This window comes from Podarcis gaigeae (assembly GCF_964106915.1).
Source record: "Podarcis gaigeae genome assembly, chromosome: 16".
In the NCBI taxonomy this organism is placed as follows: Eukaryota; Metazoa; Chordata; class Lepidosauria; order Squamata; family Lacertidae; genus Podarcis; species Podarcis gaigeae.
Genome location: NC_139693.1, coordinates 24,766,142 through 24,793,348, shown reverse-complemented (window position 1 = coordinate 24,793,348; position 27,207 = coordinate 24,766,142). Strand labels below are relative to the sequence as shown.

General features: G+C 48.4%; 2 protein-coding genes across 4 annotated transcripts in view; one reads left to right on the top strand and one right to left on the bottom strand.

Moving 5' to 3' along the window:
• The first annotated feature begins 2 nt into the window (after positions 1-2).
• On the top strand, positions 3-14,882 carry PLA2G3 (phospholipase A2 group III). Its single transcript, XM_083717319.1, has 7 exons — positions 3-675; positions 3,846-3,978; positions 8,100-8,234; positions 9,801-10,318; positions 10,973-11,102; positions 13,054-13,188; positions 14,041-14,882. Exons 1-7 carry the CDS (start codon positions 117-119, stop codon positions 14,198-14,200), a joined length of 1,770 nt encoding a protein of 589 aa, XP_083573445.1. The 5' UTR covers positions 3-116; the 3' UTR covers positions 14,201-14,882.
• A 137-nt stretch (positions 14,883-15,019) lies between these two features.
• The window catches only part of INPP5J (inositol polyphosphate-5-phosphatase J), a 37,853-nt gene continuing 25,665 nt past the window's right edge, over positions 15,020-27,207 (bottom strand). For all 3 annotated transcript variants that reach the window (XM_083717090.1, XM_083717089.1, XM_083717088.1), the window contains exons 7-13: positions 26,151-26,262; positions 25,378-25,487; positions 25,065-25,248; positions 21,519-21,656; positions 19,144-19,221; positions 18,095-18,199; positions 15,020-16,858 (exon numbers count right to left, since the gene is read on the bottom strand). In XM_083717090.1, the coding sequence (XP_083573216.1) occupies positions 16,235-16,858; positions 18,095-18,199; positions 19,144-19,221; positions 21,519-21,656; positions 25,065-25,248; positions 25,378-25,487; positions 26,151-26,262 (1,351 nt within the window). In that variant the 3' untranslated portion in view covers positions 15,020-16,234. The remainder of the gene's footprint in view (positions 16,859-18,094; positions 18,200-19,143; positions 19,222-21,518; positions 21,657-25,064; positions 25,249-25,377; positions 25,488-26,150; positions 26,263-27,207) is intronic.

Genomic DNA, 27,207 nt, shown 5'->3' with positions numbered 1-27,207 from the left:
GAGCACTTCATTCATTCAGCGGCCGGCTTCCGAAGGAGGCAAGGAGAGCGTGCGCCGGCAATACGAACTTAACTAACCAGCCAGCGGTCGGGGAAGGAAGGTGTTTGTAGGCTCCCATGACGTCTCTGCGGCCCCTCTTGGCCTCCCTGCTGGCCCTCGCCCTCACGCTGCCTCCGGGCGCCCTGGGCTCCTGGAATAAAGCCAACACCTTCTGCCACACGGTCGCCCCCGACGGCGACGGCCGCTCCCGGTTCCTGAGCTTCTTGTGGCGGCGCCCCGCCGGGCTCCCGCCGGCGCTGGTCCAAAGCGCGTGGGACTCCCGAGGGCGCCTTCAGGGCTGCGCTTGGAGGGCGGAGCCGTCCCTTATCAGCCGCTACGCGGAGCTGTGCGCGCCTCCTCCACCAACGGGGCCCGGGAGCCGTAGAAGGAGCGGCGTCCTAGGGACCCCCCACGGCAGCCCTTTGATGCGCTTCTACTGGGGGCCGGAGCTGCAGCGACGGCTCGCCGCCTTGAACGCGCAGAAAGACGCCTGCAGGGCACCTCCGGGGGAGGCCGGAGCTGGCCGTCGGGGGGTCTTGGAGGATCGGGGGCACAAGCGGGTCCGGAGGGGTTGGACGATGCCCGGGACGCTTTGGTGCGGAGCTGGCGACTCTGCAGGCAACTTCACCGAACTGGGTAAGGATAGTTGGAAGCAGGGCGGGGCGGCGGTGTTGTTCGTGCGATGGAAATGGGATGGATTCAGTTTTGGCTGGTGTCGGATGGGTGCAGGGGTGCCTAATTGAAAAAAAAAAATGTGGGGTAAGCCCCACCCCACATAATCGATCACATGACTCAGTGCTCGCACGCACAATTTGAATGGGAATGCCCATCAACTTTATCGGGGTCCGGCCCCCTTAAATATTTTATTGTGGGGGTCTAAGCTCCTCCAACTCCTAGGAGTTGACTCCTTTGACCGCAAGAGCAGCTGATTTCAAAATTGTCCTGGAACGTGGAGTACTAAGAAAGAGTTTCTGAGCATGTGCAGAGCGTTGTTCCTATCCTGCTGAGTCAGTGCCGCCAACCGGGAGATTTCTTTGGAAGAAGGAACAGGCGCTGTCTCCAGACAAAACAACTGTAGCTTTGAAGCTGGAAGGCTGATTCTGGAGGCTGATCAGTTATTGTGCTCATATCTTCTTCCTCTTCTTCTTTTAAAAGTCTATTCTTCTATAATATGAAACTATTCTGTGCAGCTCAAGTGGGATTGGGGGCGTATGAGCAATTATTCAGGCACTAGGCAGCTTTCATACAACGCACGACTGACTTGCGGAACTCACTGCCACTAGATGTGGCTGGTGTCACATAAGTTTAGATGGCTTCGGAAAAGTTGGGCTGCAAAATTTGTTTTAGGACAGGCCCCTGCAGGTCATTAACCCTGACTCCCCCTACTGTTGGCCTCCACCCTGTTTGTGGTGGTGCAGGAGGCCAATAGTAGGGGGAGCCAGAGTTAATGACCTGCAGGGCCAACTTAATTCTAGCTTTCTTCCTGCCCTCCTCCTCCTTGCTGAGCTTTAGGAGGGCAACATTGAGAGGAGGAAGGTGGCAGGCAGGGCCACCCCCTGGAACAGCTGAAAGTCCAAAGGCAGGCAGGTGGGGGGTGACAGGGGCCAGACTGATGGGGCAGTGCCCCATTTGCCCTAATGCACCTGCTATTCATCCAGTGTGGGGAGAAGCCAAAAATGGAATCTAGGAAGCTGCCCTATCTGGAGTAAGATTATACTGGACTAGACTAGACTAGCAGTAGCTCTTCCAGGTCTGTTTTCTCCCACTCCTATCTGGAGATACTGGGGATTGAACCTGTGCCCTTAAGCATGCAAAGCAGGGACTCTGCCACTGAGCCCCCACAGATCTTCTGTTGAGCCCCCTCCTCTGATGCACATCTAAGTTCATCCAGGACGTTGATTTCATTGCACCATCATGGCTGTCAGATTTTTGGGTACCAAAAGTTTCGAACAGATAACAGCTATGTTGCCTAACGCCTGGTTTAGTTGACAATGCCTTTATTGCTTCATTACTTTTGATGTTTGCCATCTGAGACTTGTTTGGGAAGAAGGGCTGGGTATACAGTAAATCAAATACATTTCATAAGGATCCTTTGGCAAAACCTCTTTCCACTGTCGAAAGAGCAGAACTGTTGCTTCTCATGTGCTGCAGTGCGCACACCCGAGACCACAAGGGGGCAGTGGTGGTATCGCAGTTTCTCCGTTTTTTTAATTGCTGCTACTCTAGAGCCATGATTTGCGGGGGGGGGGGGGGGGAGCATTGCAAGTCTTGGTGGTGGTGGGCTGAGCAGCGGGTACTAGGAGGGAGGACAGTTCAAATGTCCTTGGGTTCATCAAACGAAGAATGCTCCCTCCCACCAAATTCAAAAATCCTGTTAGTGGCGCGGCACTAAAGGTAAAGGGACCCCTGACCATTAGGTCCAGCCGTGACTGACTCTGGGGTTGTGGCGCTCATCTCGCTTTATTGGCCGAGGGAGCCAGCGTACAGAATCCGGGTCATGCGGCCAGCATGAGTAAGCCGCTTCAGGCGAACCAGAGCAGCGCATGGAAACACCGTTTACCTTCCCACCAGAGTGGTACCTATTTATCTACTTGCACTTTGACGTGCTTTCCAACTGCTAGGTTGGCAGGAGCAGGGACCGAGCAACAGGAGCTATCCCCGTCATGGGGATTCGAACCGCCAACCTTCTGATCGGCAAGTCGTAGGCTCTGTGGTTTAACCCACAGCTCCACCCACATCCCTAAATGCATCAATAATGCACCCCAAATGCAGTATTCGTGAGCTGGAATACTGTGATTACAGGCTTAGTGTCCAAAGAATTTGTGTGCTCTCCTTTTCACCCTTCTATCTCCAGAATGATTTTTGCAGCCACGAATACTAGAAACGTGCTTGTATTTGAGATTCTTGGTGCTCCAGTAAGATTAAAGATTACCTCCAGCATTTGGGAGCGGGGACAATCAGTTTAGGAACACAGTTCTCTGTATTGCAGCATCTTATTAAGCAAACCGGTATGATGTCATTTTGCAAGTGGGCAGCACAGACAGAACCAGATGGGAAAGAAGGTTCAATCAGCTGGGAGAAAACCCTCCAGGGGTAGTGTAGAGGGCTTCCGTGGTAGCTTTGTCAGTTTCCAATAGTTGCCAGTTAAGGTGTAAAAATCTTTGATGTGCCCAAGTACAATGGACTCTTTGCTCATTCGTGCCAACAAACAAGGGTTGTTTTCTGTCCAGATTAACTCCTTATTTTCCTCTTCTACTCTACCATCATAGGGCAATATATGGTTTACAACATCACCAACTAAACATCGTGATTGCCTGGCTTCAAGGTTTTTCCGCACATTGTGATTTTTGCATAGCACAAACGCATACCACGATTCGTGATATATTGCCAGTTCAAAAAATATGAAACCAGTATCACAAGATGGACTTCAAACTGGTGTTGGATGATATTTTGCCCAGCCCTAGCCATGTAGCTGCTGCAGAAGTCACTGTTGCTTCAAGCCCTGTGGCACCTACTCTGAGTAGACAAGCCCTTCACATTTGTCCTGTGGATGTACCCCTGATTGCTACAGCAGCCTTTGACAATTGGGTGCGTTTGGGTGGACTACAACTCCCATGAGCCGCAGCCAACGGCAGCCCCGCTATCATACGGCTGGGGGTGGCACGGCCAGGAATCAGTGTTGCGAGCATCTTCTTCCCCCGGGCGTCTCCTTGCTCCTGTGGTCACTACACCCAGCCCTTACTCGGCCACAAGCTCTGGAGCTCTCACACCCTTCCTTAGCCTGATCTCAGCATTTTCTCTTGCAGGCGTCTTCCAAGGCCCAGACGTGTGTTGTCGGGAGCATGACATGTGCGAAGCTCAGATCACTGCGCTGGGCTACAAATTCGGGATGCGCAACTTCCGCCTGCACACAATATCTCACTGCGAGTGTGATGAGCGGTGAGTATTGGGTGGCGCTGGTCTAGAGCAAGGTTCTCGCTCAGTGCCGGATTTACGTATAAGCTGAACAAGCTATAGTTTAAGGCCCCACTCTCTTGGGGGCCCCAAAAAAAATTAAAGGGGAAAAAACTGGATGTACATTTCCAAAATATAAGATAAACAACAAATAAAATAAAACCTACATACAGCATATGTGTCGCGTAGTCTCCTATGATGTAAGTAATGGGCCCCGCCTGCTAGCCTGCTCCCTAAAATATCACTGGTTTGCTCATTTCTATATATAGGGTGCCTGCATTCTGCATGGGTCGCGGGTGACGCTGTGGGATGAACCACAGAGCCTAGGACTTGCCAATCAGAAGGTCGGCAGTTCGAATCCCCACGACGGGGTGAGCTCCTGTTGCTCGGTCCTTGCTCCTGCCAACCTAGCAGTTTGAAAGCACATCAAAGTGCAAGTAGATAAATAGGTACTGCTCTGGCGGGAAGGTAAACGGTGTTTCCGTGCGCTGCTCTGGTTCATCATAAGGGGCTTAGTCATGCTGGCCACATGACCTATAAGCTGTATGCTGGCTCCCTCGGCCAATAAAGCGAGATGAGTGCCGCAACCCCAGAGTCGGCCACAACTGGACCTAACGGTCAGGGGTCCCTTTACCTTTACCTTTACATTCTGCATGGACTGGTTACATGGCAACATGTGCAAATGGCTTTAGATACCTATTAGGTCCATAAATTACCATATAGCGTATATTCAACACAAAAAACAGTGACAATTTGTTGTTGACAAAGGACAGCTGGACATATAAAGGGCCCCATTACCTTCAGTAGCTTAGGGCCTCGTCAAACCTAAATCTGGCCCTGCTCTCGCTTCGAATTCCAGAAGCCCCAAATCTTCAACCCTGCATGAGGTTTTTCTTTCTTTAGCTATTTTGCAGCATGCTCCAAAGGCCTGCAGTTCAGTCTCCAGCACAGACTGAAATGGAACTTGATTTATCAGCCCAGACAAGATCTCTCTGCTTGAGGCCTTTTAAAGTTGGGTTGGAGCAGGGAAATGAAAGACGAGCTGGTCGAAGCCTCCATGACACACTGGGCAATAGATATAAGGCACAATATAGGTTTTAAGCTCTGGGGGAAACTTTGGAAAAGCGATTTGAAGTTTACAACAGGTTATTCTTTGAAAGGAGAACTACTTGAAAATGATTTACAGATGGTATTTAACTCTGAGTAGGCTTGCTAAGATGCATAAGACTGAATCAGGTAAATGCTGGAGATGCAAAGAGGATGAGGGTACGTTTTTTCATATATGGTGGACCTGTAAAAGGACAAGAGTATTGGGAAATAATCCATAATGAATTGGAAAAAAAACTTTAGAAGTACTTTTCCAAACAAAAAAACCCAGAGTCCTTTTTGTTGAGGATAATTCAGACTGAAATTCCCAGGTGTCAAAAAAGGTTATGTATGCTACTACAGTGGTATCTCAGGTTACAGACTCCGCTAACCCAGAAATAGTACCTCAGGTTAAGAACTTTGCTTCAGGATGAGAACAGAAATTGTGCTACGGCGGCAGCAGGAGGCCCCATTAGCTAAAGTGATGCTTCAGGTTAAGAACAATTTCAAGTTCAGAACAGACCTCTGGAACGAATTAAGTACTTAACCCGAGGTACCACTGTACTGCGACCCGTTTTTTGTTAGCTCCAAAATGGAAAACGAGTGAGGTCCCAACCAAAGAAAAATGGCAATTTAAGTAGACAGAATATGTGCAGCTTGCAGACATAATACATAGAATGAGAGAACAAGAAGAACATATGTTTAGAGAAGATTGGAAAACGCTTATTCAATATATGGGAGGAAACTGTGTACACCTGAGAATGCTAGCAGCATTAAGATAAATTCAACAGTGTGAATACGTTTTGATGGATGCAATAATGGAATACTAAATGTTACAGTTTTTGTAAAGTATGCAGGGGTTTATGTTATGCAAAATGAACCATGGAAAGCGAAGAAGGGAAGTCATTGATATTTTAAGGATGTTTAAATGAGTATTTTAAATTGTAAAATAGAATATATATATATATATATATGCAGGTTTTGGTGTCCTCGGGTGTCTTCCCGTGTAAAAGTTGGGGTGTCTAGGCGACGTTTCGACGAGGTCTCACTCGTCATCTTCAGGCTGGTGCTTTCGGCTTCTTGTTACTGGAACAGAGCGGGATCTCAATGTTTGAGTTCCTATAAATACTGTAGAGGGGGTGTGGTGTCTAGCCTCCAATGTTCTGGGCAGAGAGGAAGTTCCCAGGCTAGTGTGCCTTTTCTTCTTTTGTTCCTTAATTACTTGAGAGATACCTTGAGTGATTTCTTGAGTGATATCCTGAGTACCACTTAGGTGGGTCATTAGGTGTGGATTAGTTGCTAAAGTCTTTGTGTCTTGACCTCTTGAACTTTGTGAAGAGTTTTCCTGAGAAGATGGCTGTATTGCACTTAGTTGTGCTTTGGCTTGGCTTCGTGTATAGGGGCGAGCTGTGGTTTTGTGGCTTGTGTCAGCCAGATCTGTGTAGGGATTGCAGGGGGGTGCAGCATCCGGAGGTGCCACCATGGATTGGCTACTGGATGGTGTCCACAGATGAATTACTGACACCATCCAGTAGCCAATCCATGGTGGCACCTCCGGATGCTGCACCCCCCTGCAATCCCTACACAGATCTGGCTGACACAAGCCACAAAACCACAGCTCGCCCCTATACACGAAGCCAAGCCAAAGCACAACTAAGTGCAATACAGCCATCTTCTCAGGAAAACTCTTCACAAAGTTCAAGAGGTCAAGACACAAAGACTTTAGCAACTAATCCACACCTAATGACCCACCTAAGTGGTACTCAGGATATCACTCAAGAAATCACTCAAGGTATCTCTCAAGTAATTAAGGAACAAAAGAAGAAAAGGCACACTAGCCTGGGAACTTCCTCTCTGCCCAGAACATTGGAGGCTAGACACCACACCCCCTCTACAGTATTTATAGGAACTCAAACATTGAGATCCCGCTCTGTTCCAGTAACAAGAAGCCGAAAGCACCAGCCTGAAGATGACGAGTGAGACCTCGTCGAAACGTCGCCTAGACACCCCAACTTTTACACGGGAAGACACCCGAGGACACCAAAACCTGCATTCCTGTACCCGTGAAAATCTACGAAAGCAAATATATATATATATATATATATATATATATATATATATATATACACACACACACACACACACACACACACACCGTACTTTTCCGTATATAAGACTATATTTTTTCCTAAATTTTTGAAGTTTAAAATAAGGGGTCGTCTTATACACAGATAGTGCATTTTCTTAATTTTTTGGTTCCCCGAAAATAGGGGGCGTCTTATGCATGGGGGTGTCGTATACACAAAAAATATGGTATATTCATCATCCCTTTCTCGCAGTGGCCAGCCAGATGCATGTTGGGAAACCCCCAAGCAAGACTTCTGCACATGACCTCCCTCCCCTCCTGCGATTTCTAGCATTCAGAAGCCTTACTGCCTCTGAATGAGGAGGAAGCGCACAGAATGATTGTGAATGGTTCGATACATATTCTGCTCCAGCAGAGTTTCCCAGCTGGGTGAATAGCTGGTCCATTAGGCTGGAGGGGGTGCTGCCCCATCAAACTGTGCCCTCGGCAAGCCCCCTTCTGACCTCGAACCCGTCCAGGGGGCAGCTTTGCCTATCGGCTTCCTCCTGCATCTCTTCAGCACCGCGCAGACTCTGTATGGAGGAGGACGGGGCAAAACTAGTATGAATTTGCTCTGCCTTCCTTTGGCTCTGGCGCCCCCTACTGCTGGACTCCCTGCCTTCTGCCCAATGGGCATAAGCCTCCAAGGGTGCCCACTTCATATTGTTTTTAAACACATATTCTGTAAATAAATAAAGCCATATGTGGAATGTGATCAATAAAATATCAGTAATAATAACACAGTGGAAGCTTTGAAGTTGTCCTGTGTGACAGGCTAGCCTGCCCAGAAGGGACTTGGGGGGGGGGCTAAGGAGGGACCCACATCCCTGTCTGTCTCTCATGTCAGTTGCCCTGTATAAACCAGCACTGATGGTCACTCCGTTTCCATTGACAGGTTCAAGCAGTGCCTGTTGGATCAAAACGACACCATCTCCAACCTCGTGGGCATCAGCTTCTTCAACCTGCTGGAGATTCCCTGCTTTGTCCTGGAGAATTCTGAGCAATGCCTGGAATGGCATTGGTGGGGAGGGTGAGTGTTGAGCTCTCTCTGGTCTTCCCTGGCTGTAGGGGGCTTGCTTTCCCTCTAGGTGGCGCTCATCTTATTTTACCCTGTGCACTGAACAGGGTAATTATATATATCTATAACTTTGTATTTATATCATTTTTACTTTTTATCTATCTATCTATTTACAGTGGTACCTTGGTTCTCAAACTCAATCTGTTCCGGAAGTCCATTCCAAAACCAAAGCGTTCCAAAACCAAGGCACGCTTTCCCATAGAAAGTAATGCAAAAAGAATTAATCCGTTCCAGACTTTTAAAAACAACCCCTAAAACAGCAATTTAACATGAATTTTACTGTCTAACGAAACCACTGATACATAAAATGAAAGCAATAATCAATGTACTATACAGTGGTACCTTGGGTTACATATGCTTCAGGTTACATACGCTTCAGGTTACAGACTCCGCTAACCCAGAAATAGTGCTTCAGGTTAAGAACTTTGCTTCAGGATGAGAACAGAAATTGTGCTCTGGCGGCGCGGCAGCAGTAGGAGGCCCCATTAGCTAAAGTGGTGCTTCAGGTTAAGAACAGTTTCAGGTTAAGTACGGACTTCCGGAACAAATTAAGTACTTAACCCGAGGTACCACTGTACTATAATTTTCCCCCCCTTACCTGCACTCATGATAGTCATTGTTTGGATGGGGGGCTTTTATCCATTTCCGCAGTCACACAATCAATCAATCAATCAATCAATCAATCAATCAGTAGCTGAACTGGGTTCCACACAGTCACAAAAACAAATTAACCAAAAAAACAAAAAAAACAAAAACACCAAATAAATAGCAAAAACAAAAGCGCCAAACTTAATCCATTCCGGAAGTCAGTTTGATTTCCGAAATGTTCAAAAACCAAGGTGCAGCTTCTGATTGGTGCAGGTGCCCCAGAAGCAATAGCTGACCAGCCACACCAGACGTTCAGCTTCCGAAAAACGTTCGAGAACCGGAACACTTTCTTCTGGGTTTTCAGCGTTTGAGAACCAAGGTGCCACTGTATCTGGGTTTTCAGATCAAAATTTCACAGTCACATATCCAACATAAAAAAAAGATTCCAAGGAATCTCTTGAACTTTCCTCCTCCCCTTTGTGGGTCCTGTTGTTAATCATTTCCTTCTGCATCTTTTATGAAAATCCAAATCTTTTCCCTCTCCATTGTGTCCAAAATTCACCATTAAACTTCAAGTGTTATTCTAGTCCTACTAACAATTTTAACTCTTTACAATGGTCTTTAAGATAAGTTAAAAAATTTCCCCATTCCTTAATAATACAATTTGATCTTCCTGATTTCTGATTCTTCCGGTCATTTTAGCCATTTTGGCATAATCCATCAACCTGATCTGCCATTCTTCTCTGGTAGGGAATTTATCTTCTTTTTAGCTTTCAATAACGAATATATTTTCAAAAATGCCTGAAGCAGTGTATTATTTAAAAGGCCTGTTGCTGGCTTGGATTCACATGCATCATTGGTGTCAGAAGTGGGATTAAATGTCAAGACATCACTCCTTGTCTTAACTCCTCCTCCACCTTGCCTTTCCAGGTGCAAGGAGTATGGCCTGAAGCCATTGGCTCGCTTGGTGGAGCAGAGCCACTACCATGCCACCTTGCCATACGTTGAGAGCTCCAGCCCTGCCACGCCTCCACCCCCACCCAGAAGGCATTGGGGCAGGGGCAGGAAGCACGACTGGAAGAAGAACCGGAAACACCGGAAACATCCAGAACAGGAGGCCTCGGAAAGCTTGCATCTGCACACGGAACACCCAGGTGCCTCGGGTTCTGTGACTCGGCCAATCCTGACCTCCAAGCCAGATAGGATCGCACACTTCCCAGTACGCACCAGTCCGGGAGCGGTCTCCGTGAACAAGGAGAGAGTGCCTTTGCCACCCACCCTCAGGACTAAGTCAAAACCAGACTTGTTCAGGTCAGGAGGCGTTCACACGACGGCACGTTCAGATGTGCAGCAAACTGGTGCAATCGGCGCAAGGCTACCCAACGAGGCAGGGCAGGAAGTAGTGTTGTCGTCTAACGCCAGCAAACACAACCGCACTCGTAAACTAGGTGAGTAAATGGCTGGGGGGCCCGTGTCTGTGCTTTCTGGTGGGGGGTGGTTTTTAGGAGGTCCCGTAATGTAGAAGTATTTGGGAATGGGGTGGGGAGCAAGAGAGCAGATCGTGAGAGAGTCCCCCCCCCCTCACCCGACTGTGTTAGAATATGAATGGTCTTCTATTCCCCCCCCCCCCAAAAAAGAAAATTATTACATTTTCTCTTTTTGGAGCATCCATTTAAATAAACTTTAAAATATCAATAACTTCCTTTCTTCTGTTTCCATGGTTCATTTTGCATAACATAAATCCTTGCATATTTTATATAAACCAAACCATTCCATATTCCATTATTACATCTATCAAAACTTATTTACACTGTTGAATTTAACCTTGATGCTGCAAGAGATTCAGACGTCTTCTAAAGGTTGTCTACTGACACCTTGGCTTGCGTAACTCCATACCCTCCAGTATTTCTCCGATGAAAATAGGGACAGCCTAAGGAAATGCGAGACATTCCGGGATCAAATCAGAAAGCGGGACGGTTTCTGTAAATCCGGGACTATCCCTGGAAAATAGAGGACACTCGGAGGGTCTGTAGTGGCTTGACTACTACCTCTGGGATTGTGGGCTCCTCCTGGTTTTAACTGCTTCCCGCTTTCCTAACCAGCCCGGTCACGGAGCTGCAGCTGCTACCGACGCCTGGACCAGTGCCCGTACAGGATCGGGCCCAACGAGGTCAAATACCAGCTGCACAATGTGGACTCCCGCACCCTCTTCCACTGCAACTGCACCCGCAGGTAAGTGCAGGTGTTTTCCTCCCCCACCCCATCCAAATTGCACCATCCCTGGGGCTGAGCAGCTGAACTGATGGGGAGGAAACTGCTGGGAAGGAAGCCCCATAGCCTGTAGACTTGGAGGAGGCGGGGTCTTGTAGGCCACACCCATTTCAACCCGCTTCTTGGGGCGTTTTCAACTGATGGTGGTCCAACCTTCCTTGGAGAACTTCCAGCGAGGGGGAGACTGTATCAGGTGGCAGAGGAACCAAACCCCATGGCAGGTTGCCAGGAACGAATAAGACCAGTGCCGGATTTACGTATAAGCTAAACAAGCTATAGCTTAGGGGCCCCCCACTCTCTTGGGGGCCCCCAAAAAAATTAAAGGGAAAAAACCCTGGATGTACATTTCCAAAAATAGAAGATAAAAAACAAATCAAATAAAACCTACAACAGCAACAGTGTTTTGTGTTGTGTAGGCTCCTGTGAAGTAAGTAATGGGCCCCGCATGCTAGCCTGCTCCCTAAACATATCACTGGTTTGCTCTTTTCTATATATAATAATTATTTCACTATTAATATACTTCTTAATTGTATTTCAGTTCAACAGTTACGTTGATAAAATTTTGTTATGCGCAAATGGCTTCAGATACCTATTAGGTCCATAAATTACCGTATAGCATATATTTAACACAAAAAATAGAGACAATTTGTTGTTGACAAAGGACAGCTGGACATATAAAGGGCCCCATTACCTTCAGTAGTTTAGGGCCTCATCAAACCTAATCCCGGCCCTGGATAAGACAAGGAAAAGTCCTTACCATCTGCTTTTTAATTCAATATTAACAGAGAGAGGCTTGGGAATGCAGCCTCTTGGAATACAGTGGTACCTCGGGTTACAGACTATTCAGGTTAGACTCCACTAACCCGGAAATAGTACCTCAGGGAAAGAACTTTGCTTCAGGATGAGAACAGAAATCGTGAACCGGCAGTGGGGCGTCAGCAGGAGGCCGCATTAGCTAAAGTGGTACCTCAGGTTAAGAACAGTTTCAGGTTAAGAACGGACCTCCGGAACGAATTAAGTTCTTAACCAGAGGTACCACTGTAATGGTGTTAGCCTGAGTGACTCTCCACCCCCTTTTTCTCCCACTTCCTCATTCATCATCTCTTCTACGGGTGGCACTGAGGGCCCTCTGCCTCTGAGCCCTCTGCTCTCCTACTTTCAAAGCTTGCCGGGTTCTGGGAGAGGGGGCTCCTGAATGCTATCTAAAGACACCGTGTCTGTCAGCTGTCTCCCTTCTGGTGCTTCCTCCTCCTCTCCCATTATCCCCCCTCCTCTCCCAATCTTCCCCAGCTTTCCCCTTCGTCTTCCTCTGAGCTGTGATCTCCCTCAAAGAAGCCCTGTTGTAATTCTGAACTGTCTTCATCTTCTCTGGAAGGGTCAGGCTGGGCAGGAGGTCTCCACCATTCCTCTTCTGCCCAGTCCTGACACAGATGCTCTGCCACTGAGCTGAAGTCATTCCCCTGAAAATAAAGTAGGATTTTAGTCCTTATGGTTCTGGAAAGGAAGAGCTAGATTAAATAGGAAGCTGCCCTATTCCAAGCCAGACCATTGGTCCAGCTAGTTCAGTATAGTCTACACCAGCGGTTCTCAACCTGTGGGTCTCCAGATGTTGTTGGACTACAACTCCCATCATCCCTGAGCTCTGGCCTTGCTAGCTAAGGGTGATGGGAGTTGTAGTTCAACAACATCTGGGGACCCACAGGTTGAGAAGGGCTGGTCTACACTGACCAGCAGCGGCAGCTCTCCAGGGTTTCAGGCAGACATACCTGCAGACGCTGGCCCTTGAACCCGGGACAACCTGCATGCAAGGAAGGCAGACTGCCACGGGGCTAAATCCTTTCCCTCGGCTTCCTGTCTGGAGGGTTGGTGTGGGCTGGACGTCTCTGGCTTCTAAGCCTCTTTCTCCTTGCAGGCTGGCCCGGTTCCTCCGGAGGACAAAGGGTCCCAACGAGGTGGAAGAGGAGGTTCTCTCTGGCTACGTCTCCTCCTCGTGTTTTGTCCTGCAGAGGCCTCCAGGTTGCATGGAAGGAGAGGGCAAGCAATCCAAGTGAGTGGCCTGTTCGTTGGGTGGCGGTTGGGTAAAAGGTGGGCTTGGGCGTCTGGAAGGGAGGCTGGAGGCGGGGCCAACGCGAGGCATGTTGCTTCCCTAAGAGGCTACAGCAGCTAGATGGGATGGGTGTCCCTGACCGGCCCTTATGGTTGTACAGTTGTACCTTGGAAGTTGAACAGAATCCGTTCCGGAAGTCCATTCAACTTCCAAAACGTTCAGAAACCAAGGCATGGCTTCCGACTGGCTGCAGGTTTGCAGTGTTTGGGTTCCAAGTTGTTTGAGTACCAAGGCATTTGAGAACCAAGGTAGTCGTTGATGTACAGTATTTTTCGCTCTATAAGACGCACCTAGTTTTTGGAAGAGGAAAACAAGAAAAATTATATTCTGAATCCCAGAAGCCAGGACAGCCAGTGGGATCACAGTGCTGCAATCCTGCTGGCTGTTGTGGCTTCAGCGACAGCAACGCGATGCCTCCGGAGCACAACAGGAGCTCCCACTGCGCTCCGGAGGCTTCGCGTTGCTTTCACTGAAGCCATAGAGCCTGCACTCGCTCCATAAAACGCACACACATTTCCCCTTACTTTTTAGGAGGGGGAAAGTGCGCCTTATAGAGCGAAAAATACAGTAATTGAGGAAATTATGACTTTGCTGAAACGGCCTAGCAAAAGTCTGTGTGGCAGAGGTGAGATTCGAACCAGGGTCCTTCCCGTTCCCATTCCTAGCGGCGGACCCGTTCTTAAGCGTTTTTATCCAAAACCCTTGGCAAAAAAACCCACAATAGAATTCCCTGCCCCATTTCCCCGGAGGCAGGGAGAGCTAACCTGTTCCTATTTCTTTACCCTCTTGCAGTTGCATTGATGTGGGCAGAGCCGTCTTGGCCCCGGCACGGCACCTCACCAATCGGCTGGCGCGGACGCACGGGGGCTCCCGCCTCAAGGTGAAGCGGCAGGAGTGGGCGCCCCCCAGCCAGCCTCTCCGACTGTTCGATAAATGCATGCAGCTGCTGTGAAGGCGCCCACCAGACCAGGCCCCGTTCAGCCGCAGGCAGTCTTTTTCCTTTGGACACTGATGGGGTGGGGGGTTGCAGCCAAGCTCGGCCCCCATGAAGTGGACTGCTCTGGCTTGACCGCCACTGATGTCACTGAGGATATGATGCCCCCCAGCCGTGCTGAGCACAGCAGGGGAAAGGGCTTCCCTCCAGAGGCTGAGAAATCAGTGCTTACCAGTGCTCACCATCAGCACATCTTTGTGCAGAAGAGGCCAAGAAATGGCCTGGGGGGGTGGCGTAAAAGGGCTCTCTTTGCAGGGGATGGGTCTGTCTTAACATGAGAACAGACTCTGCTCATCTTCAGCAAACAAATCGGTTCCACCCCCTTTGAGGACCCATGGTAGGGGGGGGGGGACATTGGATTGTGTGGCATGGAATGGAAGTGGGAGGGGAGAGAATCTTTGGTTCCCCCCGCCAAGGAGAAATGAGCCCCTCCTGCTCCTTAATGCTCTTCCTGCTCCTTTTCCCTTAACGGTGTATTTATTAAGAAAGCTCTTGCCGTGTGTTTTGCAGGATGTTGTCGGCTCGCAGCTGGACGTACCCCAAACTCTGCACCCTTGCTTATAATTTATTGGGAGGGGGGTTGGTTCTTGCTGCAGCTACTGTAAATAGTGTACTAATGAATAAAAGTGCTTTTTCTGTATGCCTGGGTTCTGCTTAGCAAGGGGAAAGATGCCCGAATGCTGAGGGGGAGAGGTGTGAACACAAATCCTATCCCACGTTGGCGGGGTTCTTTGCCACTGCCAGGGAAAGAGAGACACAAATGCAGTCATCCGTAAGTTGGTTTGTAGATGATTTTTATTATTATTATTGGAAAGGAGGCGAAAGGGAAAAGTGAGGTAGGACAGATTGCATCAACTCTGAACTCGTCCCAGCGAAGGTCATGGATCTGTCTCGGGGGAGGCCAGCCCCCCCACCCTCCCCTTTCCCCAACCCCCCCAGGCAGCTTTCGTCATTTCTGGTTCCAAGGCACCTTGGTCACATTGCCCCGACAACGTAGCCACACATACTGCCCCCTCGCACACACACACCCGTTCTGTTTTCGGCTTCCTGGGTCAGAGTTCTCTCTCTCCCCCACCCCCGCCTCGTAAGGCAATGGAACCCAAACTCTCCCCCCTGTACCTCCACGATCTCAACTGGGTTGCATCTACCTCCTTCCCTCCAAGAACTTTCTGCCATTTGCAGTTCTCCCCCAGTTCCTCAGGGGCCCCCCAAGCCTTTGGGGGGAGATACCAGCTGGGCCCTAACCGGACCTGAAGCACCAGCTTCCTCCTTCCTACCTGGCGCCCACACCTGTCTCTAAGAACTCTGATTCCCCATCATATTGCACGTTCCGTATTTCACCTCTTATGGTCTCAGCAACTTCCTGCAAGCAGGCTGGTCCTGGTCCTGCAGCAGCCATTGAGTCTAGCCAAGCAGAGCTTTTGCAACCGATAGCAAAAGTGTGTCTTCATCCCGTACCCAGCCAAGCTTCTGGCATGCGCTCCTCTTTCTGCAGCTGCCCATCCTGCTGTGCTGATCAAGTGTCCTCCCGTCGGATTGCAAGTAGCAGGCTTTCCTCTTCTTCTTCCTCCACCACCTCAGGACAAGAACAGAGATGGCGCTAGGAGAGGCAGGTGGAGCTCCATCTCAACACCAAACTGGATGTTCAATGGGGAAGGGAGTTCTCATCAAAGGATGGGTCCCCCCCCCCCAAAACAAGGAGTGGGGAGTTTCTATGGCTGAAAAGGCCGAGGGGACTGAGGGCTTTTTGCTTGCGTTGTTCAGCCCCCTACACAAAGGGAGGGAGGAAGTTGATTGTCAAGCATACTCGAGTCGGGAGATGGGGCCTCACAAGTGGCAGCCCCCTTCCCCGGGTCTTCGTGTCACACACCGGGAGAGAAAAAGACACACACACGGAGCAGAAAACTGGCAGGTAAAGGACACAGATAACACTGCAAGCTCACTACACGGGATGGTTGGACAGTGGGCTCATGGCGGCCGGCTGCGTCCCCCTCAGTGTCCCGCCTCACGGCTGTGGTGGTTTGGACCCTGGTGGTCTGGGGATAACCCCTCCTTTGGGGAGGTGCTGAAGAGGTTGGCCAGGGCCACGGTCGGACTGGTGGGGCTCATTCTGCGGGGAGGCAGGCCCTGGTCAGCACTCTCTCGCCGGGGGCCCATGACTTGATCGATGGTTTCCAGGCGCACGGCTGGCAGCAGCCCCAGGTTGCGGGGGTCTGTGCGGGCCAGGGGGTTCTCGTCAAAGCGCCAGGGGCTCTGGAGGCGAGGCTCGGCTCGGCCCTCTGCATTCTGGGCAGGCTCTCGCGACTTGGAGCGTTGGCGGGGGCTGTCCTTGGAGAACTGGATGCTGGGGATGTCGCTCTTGAGGATGCTGCTGCCACGGCGACCCTGGGGTGAGGGGCTGCGGCTGGCCGCATGGTCCCGGCTCGACGAGCGCAGGATGAGTCCATGGAACTTGGCCAAACTGGGGCTGCGGCTGCGGTGACCCTTCATCTTCCCGGGGCTGGGGCTGCGGGATTTGGGGCCCAGCAGAACCAGGGTGCTGTCGTCCTCCTCTTCCGAGGTGCTGCTGGAGCTGTCGGTGGGGCTGGTGGCTTGCTCCAAGGTGGGCAGTGAAATCTGTGTGCAGGGAGATGGAGAGAGGAGAGTCAAGATTGACTTGGGAAGGCAGGGCCCAGCTGCTCCCCACTACCTGATAATTTTGGGGCTGGATGGGTTGAGAGGAGGGATAGGGGAAGAATTTCAAGTCTATCTAATTTGCACCTAGCGAAGCAAGAAGCAAATCAAAACACAGCCAACCTTCACAATCTGCTCTTCTCCAGATTTTGCAATGTAAGGTGTACAGAAAAAAAGGCATTTGATAGTGTAAAGTGTGCATAGAAAAATGCATTATGAAATTCAAAGTTTTTAAGTTTGGTTTACTAAACACCAGCAAAAGCACACATACTGAATTAGGTCACTCCGCAGGGCAATAAATGCAAATTACCCTGTGCAAGTTATCCCAAGAAGTTTCCAGTTCATAATTTCCTGGAACATAGGAAACCTGCCTCAAAGCAAGTCAGACTCCGGGCCCAGCCAGCTCTGCACAGGAGCCAATTCCTAGGGGCCAAGGTCCCTTCAGCTGCCCCACCCCCCCAAATAAAATATTTCAACTGCCAGGCCCCCTTCTCAAGTTGATGAGCATTGCTATTCAAATGGTTTGGGGGGGGCACGTCTTGTTATTGATTCTAAGGGGTAAAGGTGGCACTGTGGTCTAAACCACTAAGCCTCCTGGCCTTGCTGTTCAGAAGGTCAGCGGTTCAAATCCCCACAACAGGGTGAGCTCCCGCTGCTCTGTCCAGCTCCTGCCAACCTAGCAGTTCAAAAGCACACCAGTGCAAGTAGATAAACAGATACCACTGCGGCAGGAAGGTAACCAGTATTTCCATGCACTCTGGTTTCTGTCATGGTGTCCCGTTGCGCCAGAAGCTGTTTAATCATGCTGGCCACATGACCCGGAAATCTGTCTGTGGACAAACGCTGGGTCCCTCGGCCTGGAAGCGAGAGGAGCACCGCAATCCCATAGTCGCCTTTACCTTTATATGGGGGGGGGGTTACCTGAGCCCACCAATATTTTATTCAAGTAGGCACCCCCACAGCTTGTTGTTGTCCACACAATGACTCACAGTCGCTCTCCAGGATTTCTGGCAGGGGTCTCTCCCAGTCCTACTTGGAGATGTCAGGGATCGAACCTGTGACCTTCTGCATGCAAAGCACATGTTCTACCTACTGAGCTAGAGCACTTCCCCCCCCCAACTCGCACTGCTGCTTAATGTCAAATAAGCATCCCTCTTGCACATCTGTCTCTGTGCTTACCTGGAAGGGCTCTGTCACACCCACCAAACAGCTGTAGCTGTTGCTGTAGTAACCCAGGATATAGTCGCCCTTCCCTTTGGGTAGAGACTCCTCTGGAAACAGTAACTAAATATTTGGGAAGAGAAAACAGGGGACAGCTATAAGGGTGGTCAAGAGCAGCAAAATGCCAACCTAAACAGCAGAGAGCCACTGGTGGTGGTGTCTAATGCAATAATAAATATACACTTTGCATGTGCCATACAAACTCTAAATCACGGTTTCCCAAACTTGGGTCTCCATATATTTTTTTTGACTACAACTCCCATCATCCCTAGCTAGCAGGACCAGTGGTCAAGGATGATGGGAACTGTAGTCCAAAAAGAAGCTGGAGGCCTAAGTTTCAGAAACCCTGCTCTAAATGATAACATAGGTATCAGTAAGAATATCATACAGTGGTACCTTGGTTCTCAAACGGCAAAAACCCAGAAGTAAGTGTTCCGGTTTTCAAATGATGCTATTGTTTCTGGGGTACTTGCACCAATCAGAAGCCGCGCCTTGGTTTTCGAACATTTCGGAGGTCAAACCGACTTCCTGAATGGATTAAGTTTGGCGCTTTTGTTTTTGCTATTTATTTATAGTGACTGCGGAAATGGATAAAAGCCCCCCATCCAAACAATGACTATCATCAGTGCAGGTAAGAAAAAAAGTAATTTTTTTATCCTCTACAACACTGTCTTATTTATTTTATAGTACACAGTGCATTGATTATTGCTTTCATTTTATGGGTCAATTATAGTAAAATTGTTGATGAATTACTGTTTTAGGGGTTGTTTTTAAAAGTCTGGAACAGATTCATCCATTTTGCATTTCTTTCTATGGGAAAGCGCGCCTTGGTTTTGGAACGCTTTGGTTTTGGAATGGAATTCCGGAATGGATTAAGTTTGAGAACCAAGGTAACACTATAATCCAACACATCCTATTATGCAGCACTTTAAATACGTACTCCCATGATATAATAATGAAAAATTGTTTACTGTTACCCCCCCCCCAAAAAATTCATATTCCCATACCTGGTAAACGTTGCTTTCAGCGTCTTCCTGCTTTGCCCAGACATAGGCGACATAGTCCTTCAAGTGTCGGAAGCCCACCTGGGAGAGGGGAGAGAGGGAGGGGTCCAGAAAAACATCACCAGGGCTTTTTCCCAGCGGGGTTGTGCATCCTCTCCCCCACCAAAAGAAACCCCTGACAGCCCTCCTATTATTGTATCTTCCACCCACAGGATCGCTCAGCAGGTTAGAGTATGGTGCTGATAAGGCCAAGGTTGCAGGTTTGATCCCCGTATGGGGCAGCTGCATATTCCTGCATTGCAGGGGGTTGGACTAGATGATCCTTAGCAGTCCCTTCTGACTCTACGATTCTAGGATTATGATACTGCTATAAAGGGTCAGGGAGTGTCAGCTCTTGAAATAAAATAAAATAAAATAAAAATTGACTTTAATTTGGAACCTGTAATATATATAGTGCTTTTCTTCTTAAAAAAAAGTTTAGGGGTACTCTCATTTTGACTCAAGAAAATCACCATTTTATAATTCAAATCGGGGGAAATAATTACAGTAAATGGACAAAAGTACAAAGATTCACAAAATGTTTAGGGGTATGCATACCCCTGCATCCCCCCAGAAAAAAAGAACTTTCTCTCTCTCTCTCTCTCTCTCTCTCTCTCTCTCTCTCTGTGTGTGTGTGTGTGTGTGTCTGTGTGTGTGTGTGTGTGTGTACACACACACAGTGGTACCTCGGGTTACAAACACTTCAGGTTACAGACTCCGCTAACCCAGAAATAGTACCTCGGGTTAAGAACTTTGCTTCAGGATGAGAACAGAAATTGTGCAGCGGCGGCACAACAACAGCAGGAGGCCCCATTAGCTAAAGTGGTACCTCAGATTAAGAACAGTTTCAGGTTAAGAACAAACCTCCGGAACGAATTAAGTTCTTAACCCGAGGTACCACTGTACATACACACACATTTTATTTTACTGTGTATGTGTATGTGTACACATACACATACACATACACATACACATACACATACACATATACATATGAAATAAAGTAAAATAAAATAAAGCTGCTTAGCCAGAGTGTTTTGGGAAGGGATATAGCTCAGTAGCAGAGCACATGCTTGGCATGTAGAAGGCATCTCCTTCAAACTCCAGCATCTCCAAGTAGGCCTGGGAAAGACCCCTGCCTGACTCCCTGGTGGGGACAATACCAAGCTAGTTAGACCGGGGGTCTGATTTGTCAGAAGCAATGACCCTTGGCTAGGTGACCTAAAGATCTGTAAAAAATGGCTTTCCTGTGCACACCAAAAGCTTTGGGTTCCTGCAAGGATTTTGCCAGCCTTCATTTGTGCTGTTTCTGAACCTCCCACAGCACAGAGCAAGCATCGCTGCTGATCATCTTTGTCATGTGGCTGTTTGTTGCTCCCTCCACCTTTGCAGCATGAATAATTTCGATCAGATGCCTTGGAGGTCTGGCCCTGGGAATCATCGCATTCTGGAAATCATCCTGAAATTGTTTTAATCCTAGCTTTTTTCCCAGAGAGGTGGCAGAACAGACCAGAGCGGGAAATGATCTTGGGAGAGCCTGTGCAGACCAGGGGGCCCAAAGTAATTTGCTTTATCTTAGCTAGTGCAGTAGGGGGAATAATAACGCAGTCCTCCCCAGTAGGGCTTTTAAAAGAATGGTAGCAGGATTATGCTTGGAACACTTAAAAACATTGCATTTGTAATAATTACGGTTCATCCTGGCTGCCTTTTGCAGTCAGGGATTGTAAAATATTTATTGGCTTCCTGACGCTTTCAGTGGAAAGAAACTAAGTGAGTAACAAAGAGCTTCATTAATTGCTAAAACCACACCAAAAATAGTAATGGATTTTGGTGTTATTAGATCAGGTTGTCCAAGATAAAACACAGTAGACAGAACTGTCTGTTTAAATATAATATCATCTGGCCGCCTTTCTGAAATGTATGTGCAAAATACAAAGATGGGGGGGGGGGAGTTTCCCACCCCACCCATGAATTTCTTAACATCCCTTCCTGTTGTCCTCTGAGAAGCACTGAGAGATAGGCTAAGCCATGCATACACAAAAAGTTGTTTTCATTTATTCTCATTCTTCGTTTCGTCTCAACAGTGATGGCAGAAAAAAGGAAAAGGAATTAGGATATTGAATGCAGGAAAGGTGAGCTTTGCAAGAGGTCAGCTGCTGCGGGGGGGGGGGAGAGATAAGCTGTGCAAAATCTCACGGTGCGCATCACAGTCCATTCCCCTGTGTGCAGAAGCTGGCACACTCAAAGCTTCTTTTATTTGATACGCTCTGCCCTTGTGTCGCCGCAGCCCTCGGTCAAGTGTTACTGGAAAACCACTGTGTGCGACAACTGCCTCTTACCCGGTAAAGGGCGACCCAGTCCCAGGAGCTGCGGTGATAGCTCGAAGACACCTTGTACCAGGTGACAGCTTGTTCTGGTTTCGTCCACTCATCAGCTACCTGAAGCTCCACCAGCGGCACATCAGCCCTGGAAGCAAACTGCCAGAGAGAGAGAGAGAAAGGAGAGCAGGTGGTTTATATGAAGATTACCCACTCTGGATCCCACAGATAATTCTCCCCTGGTCTCCTCGCTGGCCCAAATAGGACTAATTTAGCCAGCTAGCCCTGGTGATCATCTAATGTTTATTGGATTTTTGAATTCTGAATTTATTGTTATTCATGTTTTATACTGTATTTTATGCTGTTTTTTGTTGCATCAATTGTTTTAAAGTTGTTGCTAGCCACCCTGAGCCCGGTTTTCTGAACCGGGAGGGGCAGGGTATAAATTATTATTGTTGTTGTTGTTGTTGTTGTTGTTGTTATAATATGAGCCATGCTTTGCTGTGTTCGACAACTCACAGCAACCTGCTAAGGCAGCGGTTCCCAACGTGGGTGGTACCACCCCCTAGGAAGTGGTGGGATTACCTAGGGGGACACCAAAAGGCAAGGGGGCAGCAGGGAGTGCTGGATGTGGGATGTAATCCATTGGAGCAGTCAAATACAACATTCCTTGTTTCCCTAGAGTGGGCACAGACAGGGGAACATCCAGTCAGTGTAACTTCCTGTTCTACTGGTCTGGAGCGTCCTCCCCCTGCATGGGACCAGGGAAATGGGTGTGACCCTGGCTGACTCCATAAAAGAGCGAAGTCATACAGCCACTTCTCTCTCTTGATGACATGCTGCTCTCCTGCAGTCATTTTGTTCTCTTGATGCTGCTCCCTCAATGTATTTTGCTGTCTGCTGGCTCTCAGCCAGCAGCACATGGGCTCAATCCCCATAAAGGGATGAATTCACACTATGTTCTGTAACTACAAGCTAAAATCTGCCTTCTGGGATCATACTGTGAACCAAATGTGAGTAAACTTCTTGTTACTTTTAAGGAAAGACTCTTGTCTTTTAAGAGGGATCAAAGGAGACACCGGGAATAATCCAATCTGTTCAAGCCAGACTTCCGGGTTGGCGCCATCGCCGAATGGCGGACTCCCTCCGAGCTCCGGAGGGAGCCTGCTCGGCAGGGGCTGGGTCCTACCGCACCGGCGACGCGGGGACCCTCAAAAACCATGGGCGCTGAAACCCATGGGCATGGTGACTCGGCGGGCACCTTTTGCACCCCCCCGACCCGCGAAGGAGCCTTTTTAAAGGCTGCGGAGCGGGTGACGGGGGTGGTGGTGCTATGAGTCCTCCGCTTCCCCTGCCGAGCGAAGCCGCATGCCATTCGACGGAGAGCGCTGACTTCTTCCATTGAAAATTTGGCTTTAAAAGAATAACCCGTGAGTAATTGGAACTTGGATTAAAAAGGAGGAAAAAAATTTTTGTTAAAAATTCGGAGCGAGCGGGGGAGGTGCAAAAAGGAAGTCAGCCTCCCCCCTGTTGTAGAGGAGTTAAAGCAAAGGATTTGACAACTAAGATCGAGTGTAACCTTATTTTGAGAAAGTTATTAATTTCACGATGGAAAATTATAAGACTGGGCTGGAGGAGAAAAGTGGAATGTGAATTAAAATGCAACCCCCCCCCCGAACCCCGGGAGCGATCCGTGAGAGCGCCGGGAGAGGAGAAATAGAGGTTTTGACAGCTGTCAAAGGAGCTGTCAAAGCGGAAGAATAAAAAGAGAACTTTGTTACAAGGACTTTGCCGGTTACATTTGTTACAAATTGGATATAAACTGTTTAAAACAAGGAATAACAAGTTACTTTGACTGTTGGGTGTGATCTGGAAGGAAACTGAGTTACTACAATCCCTCTAGAGGAGCTGTGGGACACTACAAGTATTGTTGGCATGGAATTTGAAATAGGACTTTTTATCTCCTGGGAAACTGCAGAAATGGAACACTATTTTGTCTACAGAGGTCTATACACTAAAGGAGACAATAGATTTATCTATTGAAGAATGGAAGGGACTTGACGTAATGTTTTGTTCCTGAATAACAAAGCCTCTGCAGAGGAATTAGAAGCTTTTGGAATTAGAACATTTGTGCAGGAGAGCAGGGGGAAAAAAGGAGGAGAGAGATCAACAAGAACAACAAGAACAACAAGAACTGGATAAAGTTGGAAGTGGGAACATTTGGGACATCCAGATTTGAAAGGTCTAAAGAAATAAAATTGGAGTTTTTACTCTTAAATACAAAGATCTGGATGGAAAAAATGGACCTTTTTGAGACAGACTCCTTCCAAGATTGGACATTTGAAACTAAAAAGGACCAAAAGATGGCAAAGACTATTAAAAAGACGGCAAAGCGGACTGGTGAAGGACTGTGGCTTAAGTGTGGGAGCTCCAGGACGACAGTAGATATTGATGGACATTGGGAACGCAACCGGGAAAGGGGAGAGGGAAATTTGGAATCCAAAGGGTGTTAAATTATATCTTATTCTTTTTCTTAATTTTTTTTATTCTAATCTGTATTGCATATTAAAGAGGGGAACTCGTGGAAGGGAACAGGTCGATTTTAGGGGATGGGAAAATATTTTTAAATTGGGTCAATGATAATAAGTTTAAAATTGGGGGTAAGAATTTGTTGAATTTATTTGAAAGAATTGGAATACAAGAGGGGGAGGGGAGGGGAAGTCCTGGAAAGATGCCAATGAAAATAAGGTTTTAAATTTGGATGTTTTTCTTTTTTTTTGTTATATTTGAAAATCTTTAATAAATATCATTTAAAAAAATAATGGATTGCTTAACTAAAGAGATTCAAACGAATCTGCAAACTAGCTGCCTGCTGTATTGCGGGGAATCTGCTCTGCTACATGACTCACTAGCATGAGTGAAGGAAGGATAATATTTAATCAATACATCCTCTGCCACTGTCCTTAATATTCCCACAGTGGAGTCGTAAATGACTATCAGGCTTTAACAGCTGGTATCACGAGTTCATCGGTTTTGTGGGGTTAAACTAAATGCAGGCAACCCCCCATTTGCACAGGGATTGTGTTACAGGGCATCACACATGACTGTGTAGCACATGTAAGCCTGTCATCACACCTGTTACACCCTCTTCCAGGTCCGAACAGGGTGTGTGCATGCATAGCTGAGCCTGCCTTGAATGTATGCAGAATGGTCATTGCTTGTAATTTCAATTGGATTTTGAATAAATGTGCATTTTCCACTGTTTCTAATTTTATTATTATCTTCCTTAGTGGATCGTGCAAACCACTATAACAATTAATGCTTTGCATAGGGCAGGGTTGGGGACACTGGGGATGGAACCAAGGGGGCAGCAGAGGCCCCCCAAAGTTTGGAAACCACAGGTTTAGGAGAAGAATTCAATAGACAGAGCAAAATTCTCTGTCCCAGTTTATTGGTTGAAGGCCTGGACCTTCCCCATTCACAACAGCACAGACCTGACTTGGCGCGCAGCCAGGACAGCCCAGAGATTTCTGGCTGCGTCACTTTCCACCAGGGCTCCAGACTCACCTTCACGGCAAAGATGGAGACCACCGGCTTGTGGTCACTGACGGTGTACTCCATGTGGCTGCAATAGCAAAGCTGGTTCACAGACAGGAGGCCACAGATGGATCTCCCGGGATGCGTCGGTGCGCCAGAGCCTTTGATCTTCCACAGGATCCGGTCGGTCCAAGCCGGCTTCCTTTTCTTGGCGCTGTGAGGCACGCAAGAGAGCAGAATGAGCGGGCACTAAAGGAAGTGCCTGAGAGCACAGTGGTTCTCCCCTATCCCTCCACTTAGGATACGAATGCCCCGTCCAGTCCAGCCAGACACGGCCCATTACCTGGTGTCATACATGTCGGTGCCCACGTCAAACTTGAAGGTTGGGGGGAAGTTGAGGGGTCCCTCTTGGAAGCCTTTCAAGATAGGCCAGGTGTTCTTAGCAATGTTCAGCTGCATAGAACAAGAGCCCGAGGCATAGAGAGAGAAAAGATGAGAGCAGTGTCACATAGGGAGGAACCTAAAGGTAAAGGGACCCCTGAATATTGTGTTGAATATATGCTGTATGGTAATTTATGGACCTAATAGGTATCTAAAGCCCTTTGCACATGTTGCCATGTAACCAGTCCATGCAGAATGTAAAGGTAAAGGGACCCCTGACCATTAGGTCCAGTCATGACCGACTCTGGGGTTGCGGCACTCATCTCGCTTTATTAGCCGAGGGAGCTTCCGGGTCATGTGGCCAGCATGACTAAGCCGCTTCTGGTGAACCAGAGCAGCACACAGAAACGCTGTTTACCTTCCCGCCGGAGCGGTACCTATTGATCTACTTGCACTTTGACCTGCTTTCGAACTGCTAGGTGGGCAGGAACAGGGACCAAGCAACGGGAGCTCACCCCATCACGGGGATTTGAACAGCCGACCTTCTGATCAGCAAGTCCTAGGCACTGTGGTTTAACCCACAGTGTCACCCGCATCCCAGGGAGGAACCTACTGACACTTACTACACACACACACACACACACAGAGAGAGAGAGAGAGAGAGAGAGGGAGGGAGAGAGAGAGAGAGAGAGAGAGAGAGAGAGAGAGAGAGAGAGAGAGAAAGTGAGCCCTCACCTGGTCCTTCTCCCAGAGCTGGTGGAGGATGTTGTTGTCAATGGCATATTTCACAAAGCGGATGTCCAGGCTCTCGATGCGGAAGTTGAGGTCCCCAAACCAAAAGACGATGCTGGGGGGGGGGAGGGAAAGGAGACACAGGTGAGGCTGGGACCCTCGGCTGTTTGAGTCCACAGCACGGCCAAGTCAGAAGGGAAGGCAGAAAGTAAGACACATTCACAGAGGACGTCTAGCAGTGTGGCTGTTCACCTAACTGGAGAACCTCCATGTAAAAGAGCAGGGCTATCAGATGTTGGAGAGCAAGGCAGCCAGGGAAAAGCTGTTCCTTGCGGTATCTCAATGGCCTGCTTAACTACCGTATTTTTCGCTCTATAAGACACAATTTTCCCCTCCTAAAAAGTAAGGGGAAATGTGTGTGCATCTTATGGAGCGAATGCAGGCGGAAGGCTCTGCTCAGCGCTCCCTTTAAAGAGCCGCGTGGTTCGTGTGTGCAGCTCTTGGGGGAGCCTTCCTCCCGCTACCCGGGAGAGGCTTCATGCAGCTACCCCAGAAGCCAGAACAGCAAGAGGTTATCCCAGAAGCCAGATCCCTCTTGCTGTTCTGGCTTCTGGGATTCAGAATATCCCCCCCCCCTTGTTTTCCTCCTCCAAAAATTAGGTGCGTCTTATGGTCTGCTGCGTCTTATAGAGCGAAAAATACGGTGTCTGTTTGTGCTTTTATTGTGTGTTTTCATATTGGGAACTGCCCTGAGATCTTCTGATGAAATATATAAATCTATAATAAATCAATATATAAATCTAATAAATATAACTTTTAAAAAAACAAACAAAAAACAGGCATTTCTCTCTCACACACACGCAAACAAACAACTGGGACACGATCGAGGGGAGAAGCAACCCTCCCTCCCAAGCAGCAGAGGAAGGAGGCTTTTGCAGGGAACAAACAGTGGTGGCTAAGCCGAGATTCTGAGCCGGGATGTAGGTCAACACCAGCCGGAAGCCCTCCTGGCTGACTTCCAAACTGCTCCGCCGCCGAATGGATCAGGTGGCCTGGACCA

What these genes read in the sequence shown, in the direction of transcription:
- PLA2G3 (XM_083717319.1), top strand. Translation starts at nt 117, where the DNA reads ATGACGTCTCTGCGGCCCCTCTTGGCCTCCCTGCTGGCCCTCGCCCTC. An exon ending in CACTGCGAGTGTGATGAGCG is followed by an intron (nt 3,979 to 8,099) that starts GTGAGTATTGGG and finishes TTCCATTGACAG; the next exon opens with GTTCAAGCAGTGCCTGTTGG. An exon ending in GGAGAGGGCAAGCAATCCAA is followed by an intron (nt 13,189 to 14,040) that starts GTGAGTGGCCTG and finishes ACCCTCTTGCAG; the next exon opens with TTGCATTGATGTGGGCAGAG.